The sequence below is a fragment of the Thalassophryne amazonica genome, chromosome 11 (assembly GCF_902500255.1).
Source record: "Thalassophryne amazonica chromosome 11, fThaAma1.1, whole genome shotgun sequence".
Classification (NCBI taxonomy): domain Eukaryota; kingdom Metazoa; phylum Chordata; class Actinopteri; order Batrachoidiformes; family Batrachoididae; genus Thalassophryne; species Thalassophryne amazonica.
The window spans coordinates 9413014-9436499 of NC_047113.1; the positions used below are offsets into that span (position 1 = coordinate 9413014).

Below are 23486 nucleotides of genomic sequence, written 5' to 3' on the forward strand. Positions count from 1 at the left end.
CAGGGAGGGGCAGTCTTCTGCTGGGACTGGTTGGGGCTGAGGAAGAGAACCAGGAAAAAGACATGCTGTGGAGGGGAGCAGAATGGGGGCAACACACGGTATTAAGCACAGGGGTAAGTAAACTTTTGATCAGGGTCATTTGGGTAGTTTCGGCTGTCATTATGATTTAAAAAGAGTAAACGCAGTTGTTTGACAGTAAATGTCTTCACCCAACCACGAACCATGAGTGGAAAAAAAACAAACAAACACACACACACACAAAAAAAACTTTTGTATTATCATTCATATTCTCTGAAAAAAATGCCCCCCCCCCCCAAAAAAAAATCATCCCATATCATCCCAGCTTTTTCTGGTTTAGTGCTATATGGTAATCCTGACACCACATGTGAACATAAACACCAAGTACACCCGCTCTCATTCTGAGAAAGTAAGGATAACCACCTTACAATGTTGCTAATGCTGCGTTTACATATAACGACGACAAGTCACGAATGCCACGAAGTACACATTCTTGGCCGCTTATCACGAATGTGATGATTCGGGATAGAGGTGTCAGGTGTCCTCAGGAACTGCTGCAACCTGTTACCATATGTTAAGATTAATGGCACGTGTTGCTGGAGCATTATCAGGAACCATTACGCACGGTCAAGAATAGTGTTCCGCGTTGTTGCACACGATTGCGCGTAACAGCGCATTAAGTTCTGTCACGTTGTGAACGAGGTGAATTGTCTCCACACACACACACACACACCCATATTCATCCAACCGAATTCAGAACTCTCCAGTTTTTCAGAAGAACTTTGTAACTGCATGCGTAGTTGGGCTCTGTGCCATGGAGTGGCGCAGAGAGGAGGAGGAGGAGAGAGCCAGATGTGTGGCTTCATGCGGCTATTGTCACACGCATTTTCCCAAACATCAGGCACATGCAGCAGGTGGAACACCTGCAGGAGCGCCCTGAAGAGCACTGAAATTAGACTTTTAGCTGACTTGGTGAATGCGGTGCAGCAGGGTTTAATTGTGCGCGCGCTTCGTCCTCCACCGGACTGCAGGAGGTGCAGAGATGTCTGGCTGCACGTGAGTCTCCTCTCGCTCCTCTGGTTGCTCAGACTCGTTCTCACGCTCATCGGTTACAACAGCAGGTGGAACACCTGCAGGAGCATCCTGAGGAGCTTCAGCAGGAACTATGGAATGCAGTGGTGGGCACAGATAACCAAAAAATTATCTTCGATAACAGATAATCAGATAACTGAAAAGTTATCTTTGATAAAGATAAAACAATAAACCACCCAAAAATGTACCGGAAGTTACAGATAACCGATAACAGATAAATTCCAATATTACCTCTGACACATCTACAACTAGTAATAGAACAAATTTAATAGTTTATAATAATATTAAAAACAACAACATACCCCAACAATGAGACCACACTTTTCTTTCAACATTTGGCCTCTGCTGGAAGCTCTTGTTTACTACAGAGCTCCCAACACAGAGGCACTCCGAGAGCAGCCAAAAAGCCAACTCTCTATCAATTACAACACTCCGGTCAGGTGCAGGTCTTGAAAAATAAAGTCATGCTGACTTATGGTTTTGATTATAAATAACATTAATACCGATAGAATAACTCCATTAATGTCAATTATGTCGTTTGTACAAAGCTAACATATAACATATATCTTTTAATGTTGAATAATGCACTAATTTTGAGGTTTTGTAACAAACAGACAGATCGCAAAGGATTCTGTGTAAAAGTGCCTCTGCTAAACACTGGCTGAGTGTCTCTTTTTGGAGCGAGGCGGAGGGGAAGGCGAAGGGCTACAAATCCCTCTGTTTGGAGGGATAGGAGGAGCTTACTGCTGTCTCTGAAAAAACAAACATGGTGCCGAAAGAGCTGCATAAATGAAGCGGATTTCATTACAAATTACGCTGTTTAGAAAGTTATAACTTGCCAAAAAACTTTACAGGCAGTTGTCTATGACAGCAACGTGTATGCTGCTGGATGCATGTTGCGTATGTTGTCGTTCTGAGGAATATCGTAACGTCGCTCGTGCGCTGCGTTATAATGCACATACACATGAACGATACGATAAGACACTTTTATATCTCACAATGGAGAAAATCATGATAAAGTGTAAGCACGTTAATTTGTATGTTCATAAATCTTTGGATAATATCAATCCCTGCTGTTGGATTTCAAGGTCTGTAACGTGTGTGTATTTTGTAAACAAACGGAGCCCTGAACACACTCATCTAATAAGCTTTCAGGCAGAAAATGAAAAGTTTCATCAATGGGAATAAGTTGGAAAATATATACACACAATTCCATTAAAAAAGTGAAACTTGTATAATGTACACATTCACTGCACACAAAAAAAAGCCATTTGCAAAGCCAAAAAGTTGATTTGACAATCATCTGACACAACCGGGGTCAAAATAAATAGAACACTGCTACCTACTGGTTCCCACACGCTTAGTGAACACTACTGACCAGTAGATGGCAGTAGAGGCCTTGAAAACAAAATTCCAGATACAGTAATCCCTGTCTACTACATTTAAAATGTGTGGAATTTAACAAACGCAAATAAAACCAACATCTATAAACGCAGAGAATATATTCAAGAGAGTTTTAGGCACTAGAGTTTAATGCTGTTGTCCGTGGAGCCTGAACAGAGTGTCTGAAATGCATTTGTCCTGTCGTGATGTACTGAGATTACATCATCCTACCCAAAATGCATTGCGGGTCACAGGATGTGCTCACAAAACCTTAAAAATTAGCACATTACTTTAAAACTAAAACATATATCTGATATTTTCACTTAATAAAACTTCAGACATGACAGTAATTTTAAATAACTTGTCCAAAATTTGTTTGGTTAAAATTTGAACCATAAGTTAAAAATGTATGCCTCTGGATGACTTAGGTGATATCGCCAACCTATTGGCATGGTGTTAAAGGAAATGTTTTTTTTCTTTTGGGGCTGTTTCTCCTTTGTATGCAGAGGATTGAGATGCTTTTTATACAAGCAGCTCTCTTCTGTTTGCAAAGGTTATAGCTGTGCATCGGTTACAAAACTTTTAACAGGTGAGTGCTAAACTAATTTTAAAGATGCTTGTCGCTGTTCAGCTTTGTTTATTTTGTTTATCGGTTTAAAAGTTATCGGACAAAGATTAATCGGAAGATAATTGGTCCGATAATGGTTTTTAAAGTTATCTAAAAAGATAATCCGATAAAGAAAACATTATCTTCGATAATTATCTGTTATCGGAAGTGTGCCCACCACTGATGGAACGGCATTTGGAGCAGAGTTTAATTGTTCGCACGTGACAGAAAACTGATTTGTCGTGGCGCACAGTGAAATGTGACGCCGTGTTACAAGTCGTGTCAAAACTTGACAGATCCATGTCACTTTGTAATAACGCGTGACAGTTTGGTCTCCAAGAACCATCACAGGAACCACTACGAACGTTGTCACGTTCTATTAAGGATCACTACTCATCAAGACGGATCAATACGCTCAATTGCGACCTCCACGTCGTGAGACGAAATGAGGGTGGTGTGTGACATTCGTGGAAGATTTTTTGACAGGCAAAAACATGCTCCATGAATATCAAGAATATCACGTACCAACACACACTATTAACAAACCTATTCAGATGTGTTAAGTCACATTAAGAATGTCAGGAATGTGTCACGAATGACAGAAAAATGACATTCGTAACGCGTCTTGGTTATGTGTAAACGCACCTTAAGAACAGTAACTTCACAAAACACGATTAAAGTGATACAATTTCTAAAATAAAGTAATCCGAACATGACAGGTAAATGTAAATTGGTGTAAATAGTACAATCACTGGAGTTAGGAGAGATGATGCGTGTGTGCATGGCCAAAATAGCACCATTCCCCCTTGTAGTTTTAGTCCTATTTTGGTGGATACTGTTGTCATACTCGCTATTTAATGGCTCGGCTTCTGATAACCATAGTTTTGTTGTTAGAGGTTTAAGTTTGACCAAACACTGGTCTCATCCACCCAATTTTGTGATTCACCCTTGAAAGGCTAAGTTTAGAAATGTGAACCCTATTTATGGAAATATCTCTTAATTTTCTTCCTGGGTGTGGTCTTACCCTGCCAGCATGGTATACAGTAGAACCCCAAGACTCCATATATCACAAGCTGCATCATAACCTTGCCGCATTAGTACCTAGGCAGGAGAACAGTTCATTTATGATTCATATTCATGTGACCCCAGCAGATTTTGGAGCTCTGTCCATATCTCCAAAATACCACATTTCCTCTTTTCTCTCACCTCTGGTGCCACAAAATTGGCAGTGTAACAGGGAGTGAGAAGCAGGCCGTTGCCCCCACGTAGTTGCTTGGCGAAACCAAAGTCACAGATCCGTATGGAGTCAGGATTCCCCGAGTCGTCCATATAAAGGATGTTGCTGGGCTTCAGGTCTCTGTGTACCACCTGAGAGAAGAGAGAAAGGCCATGACTATAACTTCCATTGATAAAGATGTCCATTCCTCTCTGATGCTTTTGGATGTGCAGAGATGTTTTCTCACCCCCTGGCAGTGGAGGTAGTCAACAGTCTTGGTGATGGTGTAGAGCACAGCACTGGCCTCTCTCTCAGAGAAGAATTTCTGCCTGAGAATCTTATCCAGCAGTTCCCCTCCCTTCATCAACTCTGTCACCAAGTACACATACCTGCCTTCATCGTACACCTACCACACAGACAAGCAGAGCAGAGTGACAAAACAGACTCCAAATGGCTTCTGTCAAAACACAAGCAAATGCTACTGACATCTTTAAGAGTGATGATGTTGGGATGTTGCCCATATCGCATCAGGATTTCGATCTCTTCAGAGGGGTCCCTCTTACTTTTGTCGATAATCTGAGACACAAAGAAAACAACAATGCAGTGGACAAGTCAAATGCTGAATTATTATTATTACATATTATTTTCTTTACTATCTGGAATATCAAACATATTCACGACATCAAATCCATCCCTAATAAAATGGTGCAATGTGGCTTTATCTGAATGACGTTGCGCTGCCCTCTGCTGGACTATTGACCAACATGGCACTTGTAAAAGATCAATCATGACCATATTGGCTACAAAAACAGAAAGAGGAAGAATCACATTTTTAACTCAATAAAAGAAAATATGTCATAAACCGTGTCTCAATCCAATATTTTTCTAATCACAAACTGCACAAATAAAAATGTCAGGTGTTTCAAAGCTGAGTGCTTAATTCTCATAAAACTCATATTGACAATCGAATTCCCTTTAGTTTCCTTTTTGTTAAAACGGGAACATTTAAGTTCTTAGGAACTCAATGTGCAGCATGTGGTTACCTTCACAGCATAGTCTATGGAAGAGACTCGGTGTACACAGCGTTTACAAATGGAGTAGGAACCAACCCCTATGTCCTCCTGAAGCTCATACAGATCAGAAAACTTGGCTGCACCCCCATGCATCTGAAAAGTAGGAGAAATGTTAACAGTGCAGAGAAATACGTTGGGTATCACAGTGATATGGACTCCCACAGCAGCAGTGCTTTAACACTGCGGGTCACAAATCTGCAGCAATGGAACTTAAGTGGAAACATAACTACACATTCAATCAAGCTGTGGGTGTCTGGTTCTCAAACAACATAGTCCCTTAACAGCAAAACACGGTCAACTAACAGTAAGAGATACACATGTAAAATGAACTGTAGAATGTATGTGCGCATAATGAGGCTTCAGTTTCCAATTAAGGATGGGCATAGACAGAGCCACACTCTGTAATGGGAGGATAATGTGCATGCTATTATAGGTCAAGAAATAGAAGAAAAAAATATCAAAGCTTAATGTTTTCATGCTAAAATCATCAGGGTAGTTAATTGCTTCATACAATAATTGCCCGACCACAACAATCAGCCTGTTGGCTTGAAAGGAGTGAATGCTCTGAATATTTTCAATTTAATGAAAAATATATTACGCAGAGTAGGGGAAGCCGGGGCACAGTGGTTCAGAAATGTTGTGTCGTGGCAGAATAAACACATTATGCAAAGTTTTAGGTCATTCTATTGTGGATTTAATACAGCAAATTATTGTTTATAAGACAGTGTTATTATGTCTCCCCAAGTGTAATTTACAGGTGTTTAAAAGATTTTAAAATTTTTGATTCACTGTGCCCCGTACACCAATTCACGAAGCACAGTGAATCAACTTAGAATAGAAAGAAAAAAAAACACATAATTATAAAGATTTCTTCAAAATTATTAAATATATGCTGATGCACATACAAACTATAATCCAGAAAACCAGCTATGCAATGTGTGAGTGTCTTATATAGTGATATAAGTCCTTTAGAAACTATTATAAATACAACTGTCATAATTTCTGTTCAAACATGAAAACAGTTGTTTATATACACAAATTATATAAATAATTCATGGAAAAATAAATGTATAAGCTTCAACAAGGAATATTTGTCATCCATTTGATACTGGGGCTTAGTAAATCACCTTTTTGACTGATTCACTGTGCGACACATGAGTTATGTTAGCAAATAGCTGATAGTCTGGAGAAGACATAACACATGCTCATTAGTTGGACGGTGTAGTCTTCTAACTAATAACAATTTTTTTGGGCCACCTTTTCTCTGTTGTGAGAAAAACAAAGACACTGACATCCACAAAATTTACTTGTGATAGGAAAAAACTGACTTCACTTGCCACTTAGTTTTACCCTTAATGTACCCAAAAACAAAACACTAATTTATGAGGATGTCTTTATGCATAAAAATATGGCATAACTGCTGCAAATATATATGTAGTTTTGGAGATATAGCTACTGATTCACTGTGCCCCGTGATTCACCGTGCCCCAGTTTCCCCTATCCAATAATCCTCAGACGTGGAGCTGGGTTTTGTTTAAAGATGTTTTCATATTTGTAGGAGCATGCGCTTTTGCTAGGTGTCACAGCATCAACCAAACTAATGGTGAGGCATGATTGTGTTGGAAAGAATTGCAATTTTTTTTTTGTTATTGTTCTGCTCTTGTTGTTTTACGATGCAAAAGTGATGTGACAAAGAAACAAAATATACACACACAATATATTTATTTAAAAAAATAAATAACATTCATATGCTTTGTTTTGTATCTGACAAATCCTACTAAAAATTCTCGCCATTATAGTCATTACAGGGTAAGTTTGTTTTTGTTCACAATTATTGCCACACCACAACAATCAGCCTGTTGGCTTGAAAGGAGTGAATGCTCTGAATATTTTCGTACTTTGCGTTTTTGCGGCTTTGCGTTCTCAGTGTGCAGGACTACTTTGTGTCCCTAGGGTGAATAGGAAGTCTGCAGGTCACAGATCTTTCTCTTATCGTGCCTCTGCTCTGTGGAATGATCTCCCCGTGTCAATAAAACAGTCAGATTCTGTAGAGACTTTCAAGTCCAGACTTTAGATGCACTTTTTTTCCCCCCTTTCATATGGCTAGCATACTGGCATAGTATACTTCTGCGCTTTTTACTCTTAATTCATTTTATTAGGAAACGGAGCGTGCCATGGCCTCAACTTTACCTAAATTCAGGGTCTTTTAGTGAAGCTTAGGGCTAGTGGCCGGCGATCACCTTAGTATTTCCTGTTTTTCTTGTTGTTTAATGCTGACAAATTACACTGTATTTCTTGTCTTTCTGATGCCTGATTCTGTTTTTTTTTCTCTCTGTTTAAGGTGCAGCTCCATCCAGAGATGGGTGTGGTATTTGTGCTGGAGAACCTCCTGCCCTGTGCACCAACAGCATTTCTTGTATATTCGTTTTGTGAATTGTTCTGTAATTTATGTTGTATCATGGCCCAAGCAGAGGGTCACCCCTTTGAGTCTGGTCTGCTTGAGGTTTCTTCCTCAGAGGGAGTTTTTCCTTACCACTGCTGCTCTGGGGGTTAGTAAGGTTAGACCTTACTTGTGTGAAGTGCCTTGAGGCAACTCTGTTGTGATTTGGCACAATATACAGTAAATGAAAATAAACTGAAAAATTTTTGTGTCTCTCGTTTTGTTCGGGTCATCACAGCAGATCTGGTATAGATGTTGATTTGGGATGTCCTTCCTGACAGAACTCTAGATGTACATGGAAAATGGGGCATGTTTGCCCTTGAACTATGGATGTTCTTTGTGGAACGCAAACACACAAGTGTTTGCAGCTTTGATGTGAAAGAAAATGAGATCCAAGCTTATTTCAAGCTACAGCACATGCAACGTTAACCACACCTGCTCCTAATTTCCATCATGCATGTGATAAGCCTATTTCTAGCAACAATCCCAAACATGTCCACTAGGTGACAGACAAGTACATAGTATACTACATAAACAAGGAGCCGGCTTGCCAATATGCAGACCTGGGTTTGAATCTTACTCATGCTAACTTGTCTGTGTCCTTGAACAAGACACTTAATCTGCATCATCTCAGTCCACCTAGCTGTAATTGGGTACTGGCCTTGGCTGAGGAAGAAACCTGTGTCAGACTGTCATCTTGTCCAGGTGTAGCTGTGGACTCTTAATCCACTTCACACTATGGAATCCAGAGATAAACTCAGGGCCTATATAGGACTTACTTTGGCTCATCAAAGTTAACCAGTGCTTAATCATTTTATCCTTGTTATATGCTCATTTAATTTAGTGATTTCGAAGATGTTAGCCTTTACTGGTTTTGAGTTATTGTATCATTCATCTATCTATTCACCGCTACATTTTACAGTGTACAGCAGATGATTAGGCATTTCCAAAATCTGGGAATAAACCATGTTCCCTGACCACACTGGGTCGAAATTGATCACATATGAAATAATTTCAGAATCTGGGTATTAGTTCATATGTACATACTACTGTAAAACTATAGTCACACTAGTTGCTTGCATATAGTCTATAGTAGTAGTGATAAATCTATTTTGTTAAAATACCTGATTTAACAAACTTGTCAACCCCTCTGCATGTGCTCAGCAAATCATCTTTATACGGTGTACTACTACTACAACAAGTTTCATTTAAATCCAGAAAATGGATTAGGAGGAATTGTGCTTACAAAGATAATATCATATAGTATGATCCATTCATGCACCACAAAAGTCAAATTATTTCCCTTTGAAGATGTTGGATTGGAATGATTTTGCTTCATGGACATCTTCATACAGTGCGCTACCATCTTGTGACATTTCAATGAAATTGACCAAATGATTCAGTAGGTGTTGCACTTACAAGACTCATGAATGGAAGGACAGACATGATGACTCATATCCCTAATTGTTTTTAATTCTTTTTATTTTTGCAGGAGGTATTCTTATTGTGGTAAGCATATGCAGATATTTAATGAGCTAAAGTCTACAAACGAAAGCACAATAATATTATACGACCTCATAATTCTATTTTTGAAAAGGCTTCTTTATCTTGTTTGAGATATATCAAATTATGAATTAAGAAACAAAGCTTTGAGAGCTTTGTAAATTATTCAAGCTGCTTGATCTGCAGGATCACTGCCTTCACACAACAAGTAGGACAAAAACCAGCTTATGATCATGAGCATTAACAGAAACATTATCCAAAAAATGATTTAAAATAAGCAGTTTGAATGAGCACAGCTTGATTACTTTAAAGAAATGCTGGTCAGAAAAATGGGCAGACCAATGGACTCAGAGTACAACATCCTGCACAAACTGGAATTGTGTTAAAATGCAAAGGAGACACAATTTGTACCTGAACTATAGGGAGTATGCTGAGCAGTGGGGAGATTTTGCTCTCATCCATTGAGGTTGGAGCAACAAAACTGAAGCCTTTGAAGAGCTGGTGGGCATTTGCACTGGGAGGGATACCTGGGGAGTCTAAATATACACAGATAACTCATGTTACACATAACTGCAAACACCTACTACGTTTCAAAGTTACAGTAGTGTTCAGAATAATAGTAGTGCTATGTGACTAAAAAGATTAATCCAGGTTTTGAGTATATTTCTTATTGTTACATGAGAAACAAGGTACCAGTAGATTCAGTAGATTCTCACAAATCCAACAAGACCAAGCATTCATGATATGCACACTCTTAAGGCTATGAAAATGATTTTTTTAGTAAAAAATAGAAAAGGGGGTGTTCACAATAATAGCAGCATCTGCTGTTGACGCTACAGACTCAAAACTATTATGTTCAAACTGCTTTTTTAGCAATCGTATGAATCATTAAACTAGTATTTAGTTGTATAACCACAGTTTTTCATGATTTCTTCACATCTGCGAGGCATTAATTTTGTTGGTTTGGAACCAAGATTTTGCTGGTTTACTAGTGTGCTTGGGGTCATTGTCTTGTTGAAACACCCATTTCAAGGGCATGTCCTCTTCAGCATAAGGCAACATGACCTCTTCAAGTATTTTGACATATCCAAACTGATCCATGATACCTGGTATGCGATATATAGGCCAAACACCATAGTAGGAGAAACATGCCCATATCATGATGCTTGCACCACCATGCTTCACTGTCTTCACTGTGAACTGTGGCTTGAATTCAGAGTTTGGGAGTCGTCTCACAAACTGTCTGCGGCTCTTGGACCCAAAAAGAACAATTTTACTCTCATCAGTCCACAAAATATTCCTCCATTTCTCTTTAGGCCAGTTGATGTGTTCTTTGGCAAATTGTAACTTCTTTTGCGCGTCTTTTATTTAACAGAGGGACTTTGCGGGGGATTCTTGCAAATAAATTAGCTTCACACAGGCGTTTTCTAACTGTCACAGCACTTACAGGTAACTTCAGACTGTCTTTGATCATCCTGGAGCTGATCAATGGGTGAGCCTTTGCCATTCTGGTTATTCTTCTATCCATTTTGATGGTTGTTTTCTGTTTTCTTTGACGCGTCTCTGTTTTTTTTTGTCCATTTTAAAGCATTGGAGATCATTGTAGATGAACAGCGTATAATTTTTTGCACCTGCGTATAGGTTTTCCCCTCGCCAATCAACTTTTTAATCAAACTACGCTGTTCTTCTGAACAATGTCTTGAACGTCCCATTTTCCTCAGGCTTTCAAAGACAAAAGCATGTTCAACAGGTGCTGGCTTCATCCTTAAATAGGGGACACCTGATTCACACCTGTTTGTTCCACAAAATTGACAAACTCACTGACTGAATGCCACACTACTATTATTGTGAACACCCCCTTTTCTACTTTTTTTTACTAATAGCCCAATTTCATAGCCTTAAGAGTGTGCATATCATGAATGCTTGGTCTTGTTGGATTTGTGAGAATCTACTGAATCTACTGGTACCTTGTTTCCCATGTGACAATAAGAAATATACTCAAAACCTGGATTAATCTTTTTAGTCACATAGCACTACTATTATTCTGAACACTACTGTACATGCTACAGGTGCAGCCAGTGGTAAATTGTGAATTTCTTGTTTGCAGGAGATCTTGAGAAAAAGCAGCACATGTGTAGGTGTTTGCTCACCTTTAGGCGTTTTAGCGGTGAACTCTGGGTCGAAGCAGAACGTGTCATCTGGTTTACCTGCTGCAGGCTTGAATGGAGGCTGCAGCTCTCTCCTGTACAGTTTCTGCAGAGAACACACGCACAAAAGCCAAAGACATTTTAGATATAAACCAGTGCTGCCGGCTGGAGCGTGTGAACATCCTATGTGGAAGTAAACCTAGACCCTTCCTACATTAACCCCCTCCCATCCCTAGATCAGTCAGCGCAGCCAATAACATCCTGCTGGTTCTTAAACACTCATGCCGGGCTATTAGCACACACAGAGGGAACTGGCTCTCTGCCCAGACACACACACATGAACATACGTGGCGTGGGCCAAGAGTAATGGCCAGCAGTCATCATGCCAACCATTTGTTAGGTGTGAATCCTCAGCAGAAACTGGTGGGTTATGTGTGTGTGTGTGTGTGTGTGTGTGTGTGTGTGTGTGTGTGTGTGTGTGTGTGTATACTCACATTCCAGTCGATGGTGGAAAAGAAAGCATGGCGCTTGATCTCCTCTACGCCATCAGGTCCAGCCCCTAAAGCCACAGATCACTTTAGTTCAGTTAATCTGACATAATTTTAATTTTTATTGCTTTAAAATCAAATACAGAACATAGTATTTTCTCTCTGCTGTTGTCAAGCTGTAAGAGGACTCCAACATATTCATAAGCTGAGGCTTGGAGAGAGATGTGATCTCTAAGAGTCTGCACTGATGTCATCATATTCAGGTAACTGCTAACCAGGTGACAATGAGACTGGGTAAGTGAGAAGGACAGCAAAGTGAAGGATAATTCAGTGGCACTAGACAGTACATGATCCCCTGGGCTTAAAAGTGAAATCAGAATTTTTTCCACCTCAGCTCTATTTTCATATATTTTTGGGGTCAGGTTTTCACTCTGGATATAAACCATTTTAATTTGGCCAGTATTTAGTTTGATCATTAAAACGGGCATAGGCTAAACACCTATATAGAGGAAGTGTAAGAGGCAAAGAGAATACACTGTAGTACAATATTTGTTGTTGGTAAAATAACATCACACGTCAGGAAGCATGTAGCATATGCCTGTAAAGTAGGAATACACTGCATCTCACAACATTCCAGGACGAGATTACTGTAATTGCATCGTCTAAAATATGCAGGGGCATGTAAACTCTACGTAACTACAGGCAATGAAATAATGGGAAAATATATTTTTTTTAAATTAACATTGTCCCAGGATTCCTAAAATACCCACAACCACACATATATATGCACTAACACAAACTTTTCACCCTCTAAAATGCAGCAATGTGCATGGAAATACCAACTACAATCCCAATCTGAGTGTAATACCCCTCTAAAAGTCAATCTAGGGAATACACCATTTGGCACAATCATCAAATCCCTCACTCATTACCGCATCTCGATCTCACTGGCAGTCACCTGACAGCAAAGCCAAAGAAATATGCCCACTGCCGTCCACATCAGTGCAGTCAGAGCATACAACAGAAGCTCTCAGGTGTCAGAATCTGACATCTACTCCGTATACGTTTTTTCATGAAACAGTCTCTCACTGTTTTTGCTGTTAAAACTTCTCAATAATTCATATTTCACACAGACATCTTAACTGCTAAAGACAATGTGTTATAAAAAACTCTCATTTGTGTGGAAATGCTTTATAAAGATATCTGGGCTTAAACTTTGAAGAAAAAGTGAGTGCACAGGTTCCATGAGATCTGACTGGGGAGGAGTCTGACAATTGCATGCACACCTGCCTTCAATTTAAAGTTTCCAATCCACCTAACCTGCATGTGTCTGGAATTGGGAGGAAGCCGGAGCACCCGGAGGGAACCCTTGCAAACACGGGGAGAACATGCAAACTCCACACAGTAAGGACCAGGTGGGAAGTGAACTCACAACCTGTTTGCGGTTAGGCAAGAATGCTAACTTCCAAGCCACTTTACCACCTAAGAGATAGTTATGTGTAATGATCTTGTATCCATCTTGTAATATGTGTAAAGAAAACTGGACTTATAAGTAAACATTTTAAAAATTCACAAAAATGGTCAAGGGTTCACATTATTTCTAGGACCACTCTGTGTTTAACGGCAGATTTTGAGATGCATAATAAAAGTAAGTGCTAGTGTTTATACTTTATATAAGTTGCATTTTTCTTCTCATGTTAATGCCCCGTTGACCTATATAAGACCTACAAGATCATGACATTGTATCAACTCTCACACATCTTGGCTGGTCTCCGCTGTGATTTGTTATTTGTGTTTACACCAAGCTTGCACTACGACTAAATTGTGCAAGTAAAAACTATGTTAAGGGCCTCTTCACATATAGTGCAAATATGGTTGAAGTGCGCATGAAGCAGGAAACGTATGCAAAACGTGTCAATTCGTAGCTGCCTTGAATGCCTCGTACACCTGTTGCTACAATTATTTGCGCACACCAGCAGCTGAAAGACAGAGTGTGCACTGAGAGAGCCCATCGAACCCTCTCGCGGCAGGTGTCGGCCAAATTCCAGGTGACACACACGAATATCTAACACCACTCATTTGGCACTTAGAAAATATGTGGCCATTCACACTATCATCACGAAAACAGTCAGCAGACGATCACTGTCGAGCTGGATGTGAAATTTGTCTAAGTGCCCCACAACTGTGGAGTTGCCGAGTGCACATGTGACGTGCCCGAGTGTCGGCTCCCACCACAACACGTGTGCGTGTGTCGTGTGACACTTTGGTCTGTGCACTGAACGGGTGGGGGCGTGGCAGCTGTTGACAACTCTGGTCCTGGACATCAGAGACATCAGAACATGCACCGTGTCTTCAAGGACACGTGCGTGTGTATGCTTGTAGTACGACAAATACGCTTTTTTGTTTTAGAAAATACGTTTATCTGCTTGCTGATTTTAACCATTTCACACTCCTGTTATGAGACAGTGCTTGTGGCACAGTGGTGAAGTTTCTATCTGGCAATCACAGTGTGTGGGTTCAAATCCCGTGAGTGGCATTTTTCTTTTTTCTTTTTTTTTAGCCAGGGTTATTTAACCGCAGGGTTCTCTATTGTGTCCCCTTTTAAGTATTAGTTATATCAAACCTGTGATATTCACTAATTATACAGCTGGTTTTTATTTTATTTTCCTCTACATCAGCAGTGCAAAAGACACCGACACATGCATGAACCACTGCACCGGGATCGTGCATGCCTGCCCGCCCATCGACGCGATGTTTCGTGGTGCGCCAATTCGAACTGTTTTGTGCTATTTCGCCGTAATTTGACCAAATTCACACTATGTGTGATGGGGCCCTAATATCTGCGATTACTGATGCAACCCCATGCAGAGTCAACTGAGTCTATTATGTTCCACAGGATCAAGTTGACAGTGAGATGAGACGTGAGAGTTCATCAAGACTGATTATGAGACCCATGTATCTGTTAACTGGTTGCACAACTTGCGCAAGTGTTTTAAACAGTTCAATACACTTGCACTCCTGTTGGAGACCGATGGGAAGTGATGGAGACCAAGAGGGATTTTTATTCCGACCATTGAGACCAGCCTGCAACCGAATAGGAGTCAGTGAGAATGACGGCGAACAGAGGCTGTTTTTCGATCGCAATGTGGTCATGGACTCGGTGTAAAACGGGGTATAACCCAACACTTGTCACCCGTATCAAAACTAAATGCTTTGCTAACAACATGCCAACTACATAAAGAATGACCAAAACTCTGGCATGAAGTGAAAACTCCGTAATCGAACAATGTATTCAGTGGACACACACACACACAATGCTGCGATGCACCTTACCTAGTCTGTTAGCTGGGTTTCTTTTAAACAGCGTTCTTAGCAAACTCTGGGCTTCAAAACTTAGGAACTGCGGCATTCCCAGCTTTGCTCTGGACAGCAAAAAGCAGAAAACAACAGATGAATATTGAACAACAAGAAACGCTCTGAGAGCCCACGCTGATTCATCATTAGTCACATATCACAGTGTGTCATTCTTTGAGCATGTTCATCATGCAGCACATAAACTCACTTGAGAATCATGTTCATGGTGTCACTGCGGTCCTTCCCTTGGAATGGTAACGTCCCTGTTAGCATTTCAAACTAAAAAACATAAACGACAAGAATTCTTTTAATCAACTTATAGACTCTTCATTCAAAGTAGGCCTGGGTTTTTCTCTGTACCATAAGTACTCCCAGAGACCACCAGTCTGCACTCTGTGTGTGTCCTCTCCTGTTGACCACCTCAGGGGCCATATACTCCACCGTACCACAGAAGGAATAAGCTTTCTTATCAGCATCCACCGATTCTTTGCTCAAGCCAAAGTCTGCAAAACAGCAACGCAAAATATTGTCACACCATTATGTCGACTGATTAACCAACCTACGGAGCACCAACTAGCTGTAAACAAATAATAGTTTCATCACATGCAACTAAACAGATTAGAATCATTGCAATTTTAGATGATACATACATTTATTATAGTCCATGACAAACCTGTTAACTTTATGTGTCCAGCTTCATCAAGTAAGATGCTGAAAGCCAAAAAATAAACACACACACACACACACACACACACACACACACACACACACACACACACACACACACACACACACACACACACACACAAAAAAAAAATCAATAAAAATCCACTGATGTGAGCTTCAAATGTCATTTACATTATTCTCTACAAGCACCAGTGAGAAAGGCCAACTTAAAGATACTCATGGTTGCTTTTCTTTCACATGAAACCTGCTGTCAGGTTTGATCACTGGGTCTCATGAGCGCTGTACAAATCTGATTTCAGTCTGAATGAAACAAGGTCAGAGCACGTCATTCAACACCATGTCACTCGCAAACTGTGAAAGGACTCAGGTGAAAGAAACACCTGAAAAAGAGTGGAGAATGTGAGGATTATAAAATCCTGCGCGTCATGCAGTTATCTGCCTCTCTTGACCTCTGTCTTATGAAATACCATAAAAGGCTAAACATCCCATCCCCTCCAATGTAATGCTGGGATTTTTCAACCAAGGCTCTATTTTTTTTATCTTGAATAAAAATGAAATTAATCTGCACATTAATGGTTTGGAATACAAATACCGTCACAGGCTAACTAGCTAAGTGATGTAATGACACGAGACAAGCTAAAAACACTCTCAGTAAACTGCTTGTTGTCAATGAAAGGTGAGGTCATGCAGAATGAGCTCCTCATCAGCAGTCGACTTGTAGTTGCTCAGTGGAGAGTACGGTTGGGGGAAGACAGCCTGGATAATGTAAGTGGTTAAAACTATATTCAGTCATTTTAAAAAGTTTGTTTACAGTCAGTGAAGTAAACGTGCTCATTTATCATCCCCGTGCTATCAGACACTTCTGATGACGCTTTCACACATTAAGTGGTGGCAATAATTGGCGTATCGATTGTTTTCACCTTACCCCATGCCACTGCATTAATTAACTGATTAGCCTGTGACAGTGTTTACATTCTAAAGCAATAATGCATAAATGAATTTCATTTTTGCTTGAGTGAAAAGATGACTCCCAGGACATCTAAAAATAGAGCCCAGGTCGCAAAATGTCAAACCTCCTCTGTAAAATGGTTATATTTGTGATAATACTGGCCAACAACGATTTTTCTTGCATGGAGTTTTTCAACGGATTTTGGGTAATCTGGGGGCGCTGAATTTGAATATGGTGTTAATTTTTGCCAATCACATCGGATTTTTGTGATATGAAAACATATTTCTCGTATCGCGCATTGAAGCAAAAGCTGCAGTCTCGCACACCTCTTTTGGCGCCATAAATGATATTACTGCTCAGGCTTACATTTCACAAACCTGGTTTAAAACTATACTTTTGAAGCTGCTTTGGTGCATGATTAGTGGCGTCAAACTTGTGAGTGAATGAGCAACCTTTGCATAATCCATCAATACGGAACATGCAGATTGCACATAAACGTGATGCGATAGAGGAAACCTGAAAAGAGGAAACTGGACAGACTACATTGTCTTGAAGGTCATGTGAGTAAGTAAAAGCAAACTGTGTGTGTCAAAAAAGTGATCAATTTTACAATGACCCAAAAGCCCAGGAGCCTAATTTATAGTATTTGTACACATACAGGAGTTGAAACCATTCAGAAAATTTGCCTAGAGACAAAAATAGCACATAGCAAAAAGTTGCATTCTGCTCTTAACACTCCCACAGGCAGGTAAAAACGAATTTAAAAACAGCTCCTTTAATAGGTTGTAAACTGTTATGTACGTATGTTGTTCGTACCTAACGTTAAGGTTAAAGTTTGTTTACTAGCTGTTACTAGCATTGGATGCTTATTGTCGATGTAAGCCCAATGGTTCTTCACCACAGTGCAGACACAACAGCTGAGAGGGCCACTTAACGTGCCATTCCTGAAATCTGGGGAGTAGGTCGAGTTCCTGCATTGGAAATGAGCCTAATGTAATGATAACAATGACCACAATAACTATGTTAAGTGAACGGAATGATAATCACGGCTTATCAACAAATTACACAAACAGATAGTCAAGAAGTTACAAGGCCAGTTCTAACCATGTGAATGTCAGGTTTTCAGTACATCATTTGTGGTCCCTGCTGGCTAAACGGCAGATTAAACTCAACATGTGTCACTCAGTTTAATAATTAGAATAGGCAAAAGCTGGCGAGGGGTATGGGCTGCAGTGACAGATTATTTGTATTGTGTTTGTTCCCAGTGGAAGTGCAAATTAAAGGCCAGTGAAAAAAGTGAATTATTACTAGTATTACACAACAACAAGGGGAAACCACTCAAGTGTACACATCCTTTGTCTGAAACGTGAAGGCAGATGGATACATCATACAAGTTTTCATTACCTATGACACAGAGCTATTTAAATTTGGTTTAGCCATCTGCAGACAGCATTACTTCAAAGGCTATTGACAAATGTAGTGGATGAGTAGGCCTTAGGTCTAGGGAGCATTCATTAGATTTAAAGTGGATCTGGATGCACTTTTTAGAATGTGACTATATCAAGGCTCCCCTGATTTTCTGCAGTTTCTTCAGACAAACTCGTAGTATCCCATCAATTTGGGTTTCAGAGTGAAAGTTTAATTCTGCACGGTATGGTCGTTTGTGACATCAGCTGTCAAAAATGTAATCAAGATATCAAAGGACATTGAAGGCAGTTGCTCACCTTAGCATCATTCAAGTTGTACTGGCTATTCAAGTTTGTAAATTTAGAATTACATTCCTAAATAAATAATAAGGTTTGTAATACTTTTGGAACCTGCACATTTCACTCACTGCAAATGTTCAAAAAGGGAAAACTTTTTTTTTTATGATGTAAGTGTGGAAATTCTTTTTATGAAGTGCGGGTGCCACTGAGTGACTGACCAGAGCACATACGGAACAGAACACAGTCCTAAGGAAGCCAACACGTAATAATGTTACATTAAATCTTTTTTTGTGCTCAAGTTCTCACATTATTTGTCTTCAATATCACTGCGTTCAATCTAATCAGATCACTTTTATCTTATCACTCTGCCCAGTCTGGAGACAAAGGAGGCAGATTAATCCAGTGGGAGTACAGAAACATTGTATCATGGGGGGGGGGGGGGGCAATTTCTCCCATAAGGGTTGAGTTTGTAAATGTGAACATTTCTGTGGGATGGCAATGGCTTTTAATAAGGTACAGGACCAATCATAGTTGGGGAATGGCCTCTGCTGCATTCCATTTACCTCAAAAATCATAAGTAGAAATGAAGTCACGGCCGAGGTGAATGTGTTGTATTTTCCACAAAACCACCAAAAGTTGGAAACTAAACTGGATGCCTTCAAGATTTTTGAGTAGAGTGCTAAAAACAATAAATAAATAAATACATAACTGGTCTGGAAAAAAGAAACCTTATGGACAGGACATTAGTTTTTTTAATTCACTGCTAGATTTATAACGCGATGTAGCCACTCGTTGTCAGCAACAGCTACAGGGTTAGCCAGCATTAGCAGCTTCAATTGATGAACAACACATTATGCAACATGTCCACAGACATTGGTAGGACAATACTGTGTGCAGGATAAAAGTGCAAAAAACAACCCCACCCCCCAAAACACAGCTTTCACTACTGTTGCTGGTCTGGTTTGAATGAATTGGAATTCCTGGGGGGCATAACTGGGAAATCCCAACCTCAAATGGAATGCACCATTGGATGTTGGTTAGATAAGTGTGAAAGGTGAGAGTTGAAGTGTCGTACTTCTCTGGCTTGAGATCTCTGTAAACTATGCCCAGGTTGTGCAGATGGTCGAGGGCCAGGGCCAGCTCTGCAAGGTAGAATTTCACATCTTCCTCTGTAAACATAACCTGATAAGAACTGGACAAATTTACTCTGTGAACTCAGGAAAAAAACAGAAAACAATTCAGCATTTGAAAAAAAAAAATAAAAAAAATAAAAATCCTAATACGCTTTCGTATCCACAACAACAAGAGAGCATTATTACGAGCAAAATACCAGCTATTCAGATAGGTTCTAAGATTCAGGAAGTGGATGACTTTGCACTGCCAGCAGCTACCGCTTTGGTTAAGAACCATGCCTTCAAGACAGGGTCTATCTGAGAACAATCAAACACAGTCTCAGGTTCCTGAAAGCATTTTGAAAGAAAGAGCTGATCTGGGCCTCTCGCTCAAAAAAACAACTGATGATCCAAACGTGACTAAAGACTGCAAGAAAAGACTTGTGGTTCCACAATTAAAATGATTAAAACTAACAAAAACAAGGAGTGAAAAAAATTACTTGACGTATGCTTCCATAAAAATCAATACACGACTGCATATGAATTATGTTTAATGTAAACAATTCCTTCAGATGTACAAAAGTGTGTGAAGGCATATGATATAATTTTCACAAACACGTTTAAAACAATAGAGATCTGCTACATTGTTGAATGTGAAGAAGATTTTGTGCTGTATTTTTCAAACAGGAAAAAGGATGTAAATAATATAAGCATTTACAATAAGCTTAATGTAGAAGAAGCTGAAGGCAGCAGGACATCAGCTTACCTCTTTGGATAAGCGAGTGAATACATCCCCTCCCCTGAGAAAGTCCAGTATTAAATACAGTTTCCCTTCTGTCTGAAAGGCTGGATAAAGAGAAACAGATTAAGACACATTTACACCGATCACATCGTGATACTAAAAGATGGAAGGCAGTGCAGGCAAACACCGACTACTCAGAGGAGCAACATCGAACATCGAGCAACCTCAACAAAGGGTTCTACAGTAACTTCTTCAAGTGCCTACAAAGAAAACATTTCCCCTTCAGTTTACCATATCAATCGAAAAGCTGTCATAATACCTGTGCACATATTTTGCAAAAGATGATAGAACGCAAAGATTTTAATCATAAGAAGTTGAAGATTTTGATAATAAGATACATCTTCTCTTATGGTAGTGAGAATGTGGTCAGGTAGTCACATCAGACCAGGGATCATGTGCTGGAGCTGTGACATGCGTCCACCTCGGTACAGAACTGCTTTGTTCTTAAGGGCCCCGTAACACCGCCGACCCAGGTGGAATGTCAAAAAAAAAAAAAAGCCATACTGTAGTGTTCAGAATAATAGTAGTGCTATGTGACTAAAAAGATTAATCCAGGTTTTGAGTATATTTCTTATTGTTACATGGGAAACAATGTACCAGTAGATTCAATAGATTCTCACAAATCCAACAAGACCAAGCATTCATGATATGCACACTCTTAAGGCTATGAAATTTGGCTATTAGTAAAAAAAAAAAAAAAAAGTAGAAAAGGGGGTGTTCACAATAATAGACGTGTGGCATTCAGTCAGTGAGTTTGTCAATTTTGTGGAACAAACAGGTGTGATTCAGGTGTCCCTTATTTAAGGATGAAGCCAGCACCTGTTGAACATGCTTTTCTCTTTGAAAGCCTGAGGAAAATGGGACGTTCAAGACATTGCTCAGAAGAACAGCGTAGTTTGATTAAAACGTTGATTGGAGAGGGGAAAACTTATATGCAGGTGCAAAAAATTATAGGCTGTTCATCTACAATGATCTCCAATGCTTTAAAATGGACAAAAAAAAAAAAACAGAGACGTGTGGAAGAAAAATGGAAAACAACCATCAAAATGGATAGAAGAATAACCAGAATGGCAAAGGCTCACCCACTGATCAGCTCCAGGATGATCAAAGACAGTCTGGAGTTACCTGTAAGTGCTGTGACAGTTAGAAGACGCCTGTGTGAAGCTAAATTATTTGCAAGAATCCCCCGCAAAGTCCCTCTGTTAAATAAAAGACATGTCCAGAAGAGGTTACAATTTGCCAAAGAACACATCAACTGGCCTAGAGAGGAATGGAGGAATATTTTGTGGACTGATGAGAGTAAAATTGTTCTTTTTGGGTCCAAGGGCCGCAGACAGTTTGTGTGACGACCCCCAAACTCTGAATTCAAGCCACAGTTTACAGTGAAGACAGTGAAGCATGGTGGTGCAAGCATCATGATATGGGCATGTTTCTCCTACTATGGTGTTGGGCCTATATATCGCATACCAGGTATCATGGATCAGTTTGGATATGTCAAAATACTTGAAGAGGTCATGTTGCCTTATGTTGAAGAGGACATGTCCTTGAAATGGGTGTTTCAACAAGACAATGACCCCAAGCACACTAGTAAACGAGCAAAATCTTGGTTCCAAACCAACAAAATTAATGCCTCGCAGATGTGAAGAAATCATGAAAAACTGTGGTTATACAACTAAATACTAGTTTTAGTGATTCACAGGATTGCTAAAAAAGCAGTTTGAACATAATAGTTGTGAGGTTGTAGTGTCAACAGCAGATGCTACTATTATTGTGAACACCCCCTTTTCTACTTTTTTTTTAAATAATAGCCCAATTTCATAGCCTTAAGAGTGTGCATATCATGAATGCTTGGTCTTGTTGGATTTGTGAGAATCTATTGAATCTACTGGTACCTTGTTTCCCATGTAACAATAAGAAATATACTCAAAACCTGGATTAATCTTTTTAGTCACACAGCACTACTATTATTCTGAACACTACTGTATCACCAATTACAATAAGTAGGATATTATGGCCGGCATTACAAGGCCTGATTATATTCTGTTCATTACATTGTGGCTGTCTCATTATTAAGACTTTTACTGTAGTAATGAGAAAACTGTTCTGTTAATTATTCTGATCAGAACATGAAGCTGGACATAAGCACATTAGTAAGAGTTCACCCCTTAAAACTAATTTATTTTGGATTCTCCTGTGTATTCTTTGCTTGTCTGTTTTTTGCTTGTTTTTTTACTTTGGGTTTCCACAGCGGATTTTAATGGATATGGTGATTTGGCACAAGTTTCACACCAGATGCCGTTCCTGATGCAGCTCCGGGTATAAAAGGATAACATGGCACAGGTTGTTTGAACGGGGGACCTCCTTGTTGAGAGGCATGAATGCTCAATGCTTACGCCATCTTGTTGCCCAAAGTAGAATTCACTTCAACTTGGAGCTATAAATAATATGTATTACAAAATCCTACAATACTCCCCTCAATCAAAAAGCTTTTTCAACAGTCAAGCACTATGTTCTGCCATTCTTACTTCTCTTACCGTAGTGCAATTTCACTATGAAGGGATGATTGACTTCCACTAAAATGTCTCTTTCCATTTTAGTGCGAACTCTATCCCTGACTGGAAACACATACGGAGAAAAACAAAAAGCACAGAGTGAAAGCAAAAGTCAACATGTAGGATGGAACATATTACTGTAGCACTGTAGTGTTTGGTGTGGAGGCGGATTTTGAAAAGAAAGTCACATTACCTTTCAAAGATGCCTTTTTTAGAACTTTCATTGCATATAACTGACCAGCATCTGGACCCATGATCTTCCTGACAAGAAATACCTGAGAAAACAAAACATGTTCAGACAGTACAAAGGCTGATACGTGCAGTGACAGCACCGTGTGAGTCGTCTGCTGGACAAGC

General features: G+C 39.7%; 1 protein-coding gene across 3 annotated transcripts in view; it reads right to left on the reverse strand.

The window, feature by feature from the left end:
• Window positions 1-23486, reverse strand: part of rps6kal (ribosomal protein S6 kinase a, like) — a 51532-nt gene that overhangs the window by 9698 nt on the left and 18348 nt on the right. For all 3 annotated transcript variants that reach the window (XM_034180897.1, XM_034180896.1, XM_034180895.1), the window contains 16 exons: window positions 23323-23404; window positions 23112-23192; window positions 20542-20621; window positions 19739-19845; window positions 15995-16032; window positions 15682-15824; window positions 15530-15600; window positions 15301-15389; window positions 11974-12038; window positions 11483-11585; window positions 9744-9868; window positions 5360-5482; window positions 4803-4892; window positions 4564-4722; window positions 4307-4468; window positions 4125-4201 (listed from right to left, as the gene is read on the reverse strand). In XM_034180897.1, the coding sequence (XP_034036788.1) occupies window positions 4125-4201; window positions 4307-4468; window positions 4564-4722; window positions 4803-4892; window positions 5360-5482; window positions 9744-9868; window positions 11483-11585; window positions 11974-12038; window positions 15301-15389; window positions 15530-15600; window positions 15682-15824; window positions 15995-16032; window positions 19739-19845; window positions 20542-20621; window positions 23112-23192; window positions 23323-23404 (1595 nt within the window). The remainder of the gene's footprint in view (window positions 1-4124; window positions 4202-4306; window positions 4469-4563; window positions 4723-4802; window positions 4893-5359; window positions 5483-9743; window positions 9869-11482; window positions 11586-11973; window positions 12039-15300; window positions 15390-15529; window positions 15601-15681; window positions 15825-15994; window positions 16033-19738; window positions 19846-20541; window positions 20622-23111; window positions 23193-23322; window positions 23405-23486) is intronic.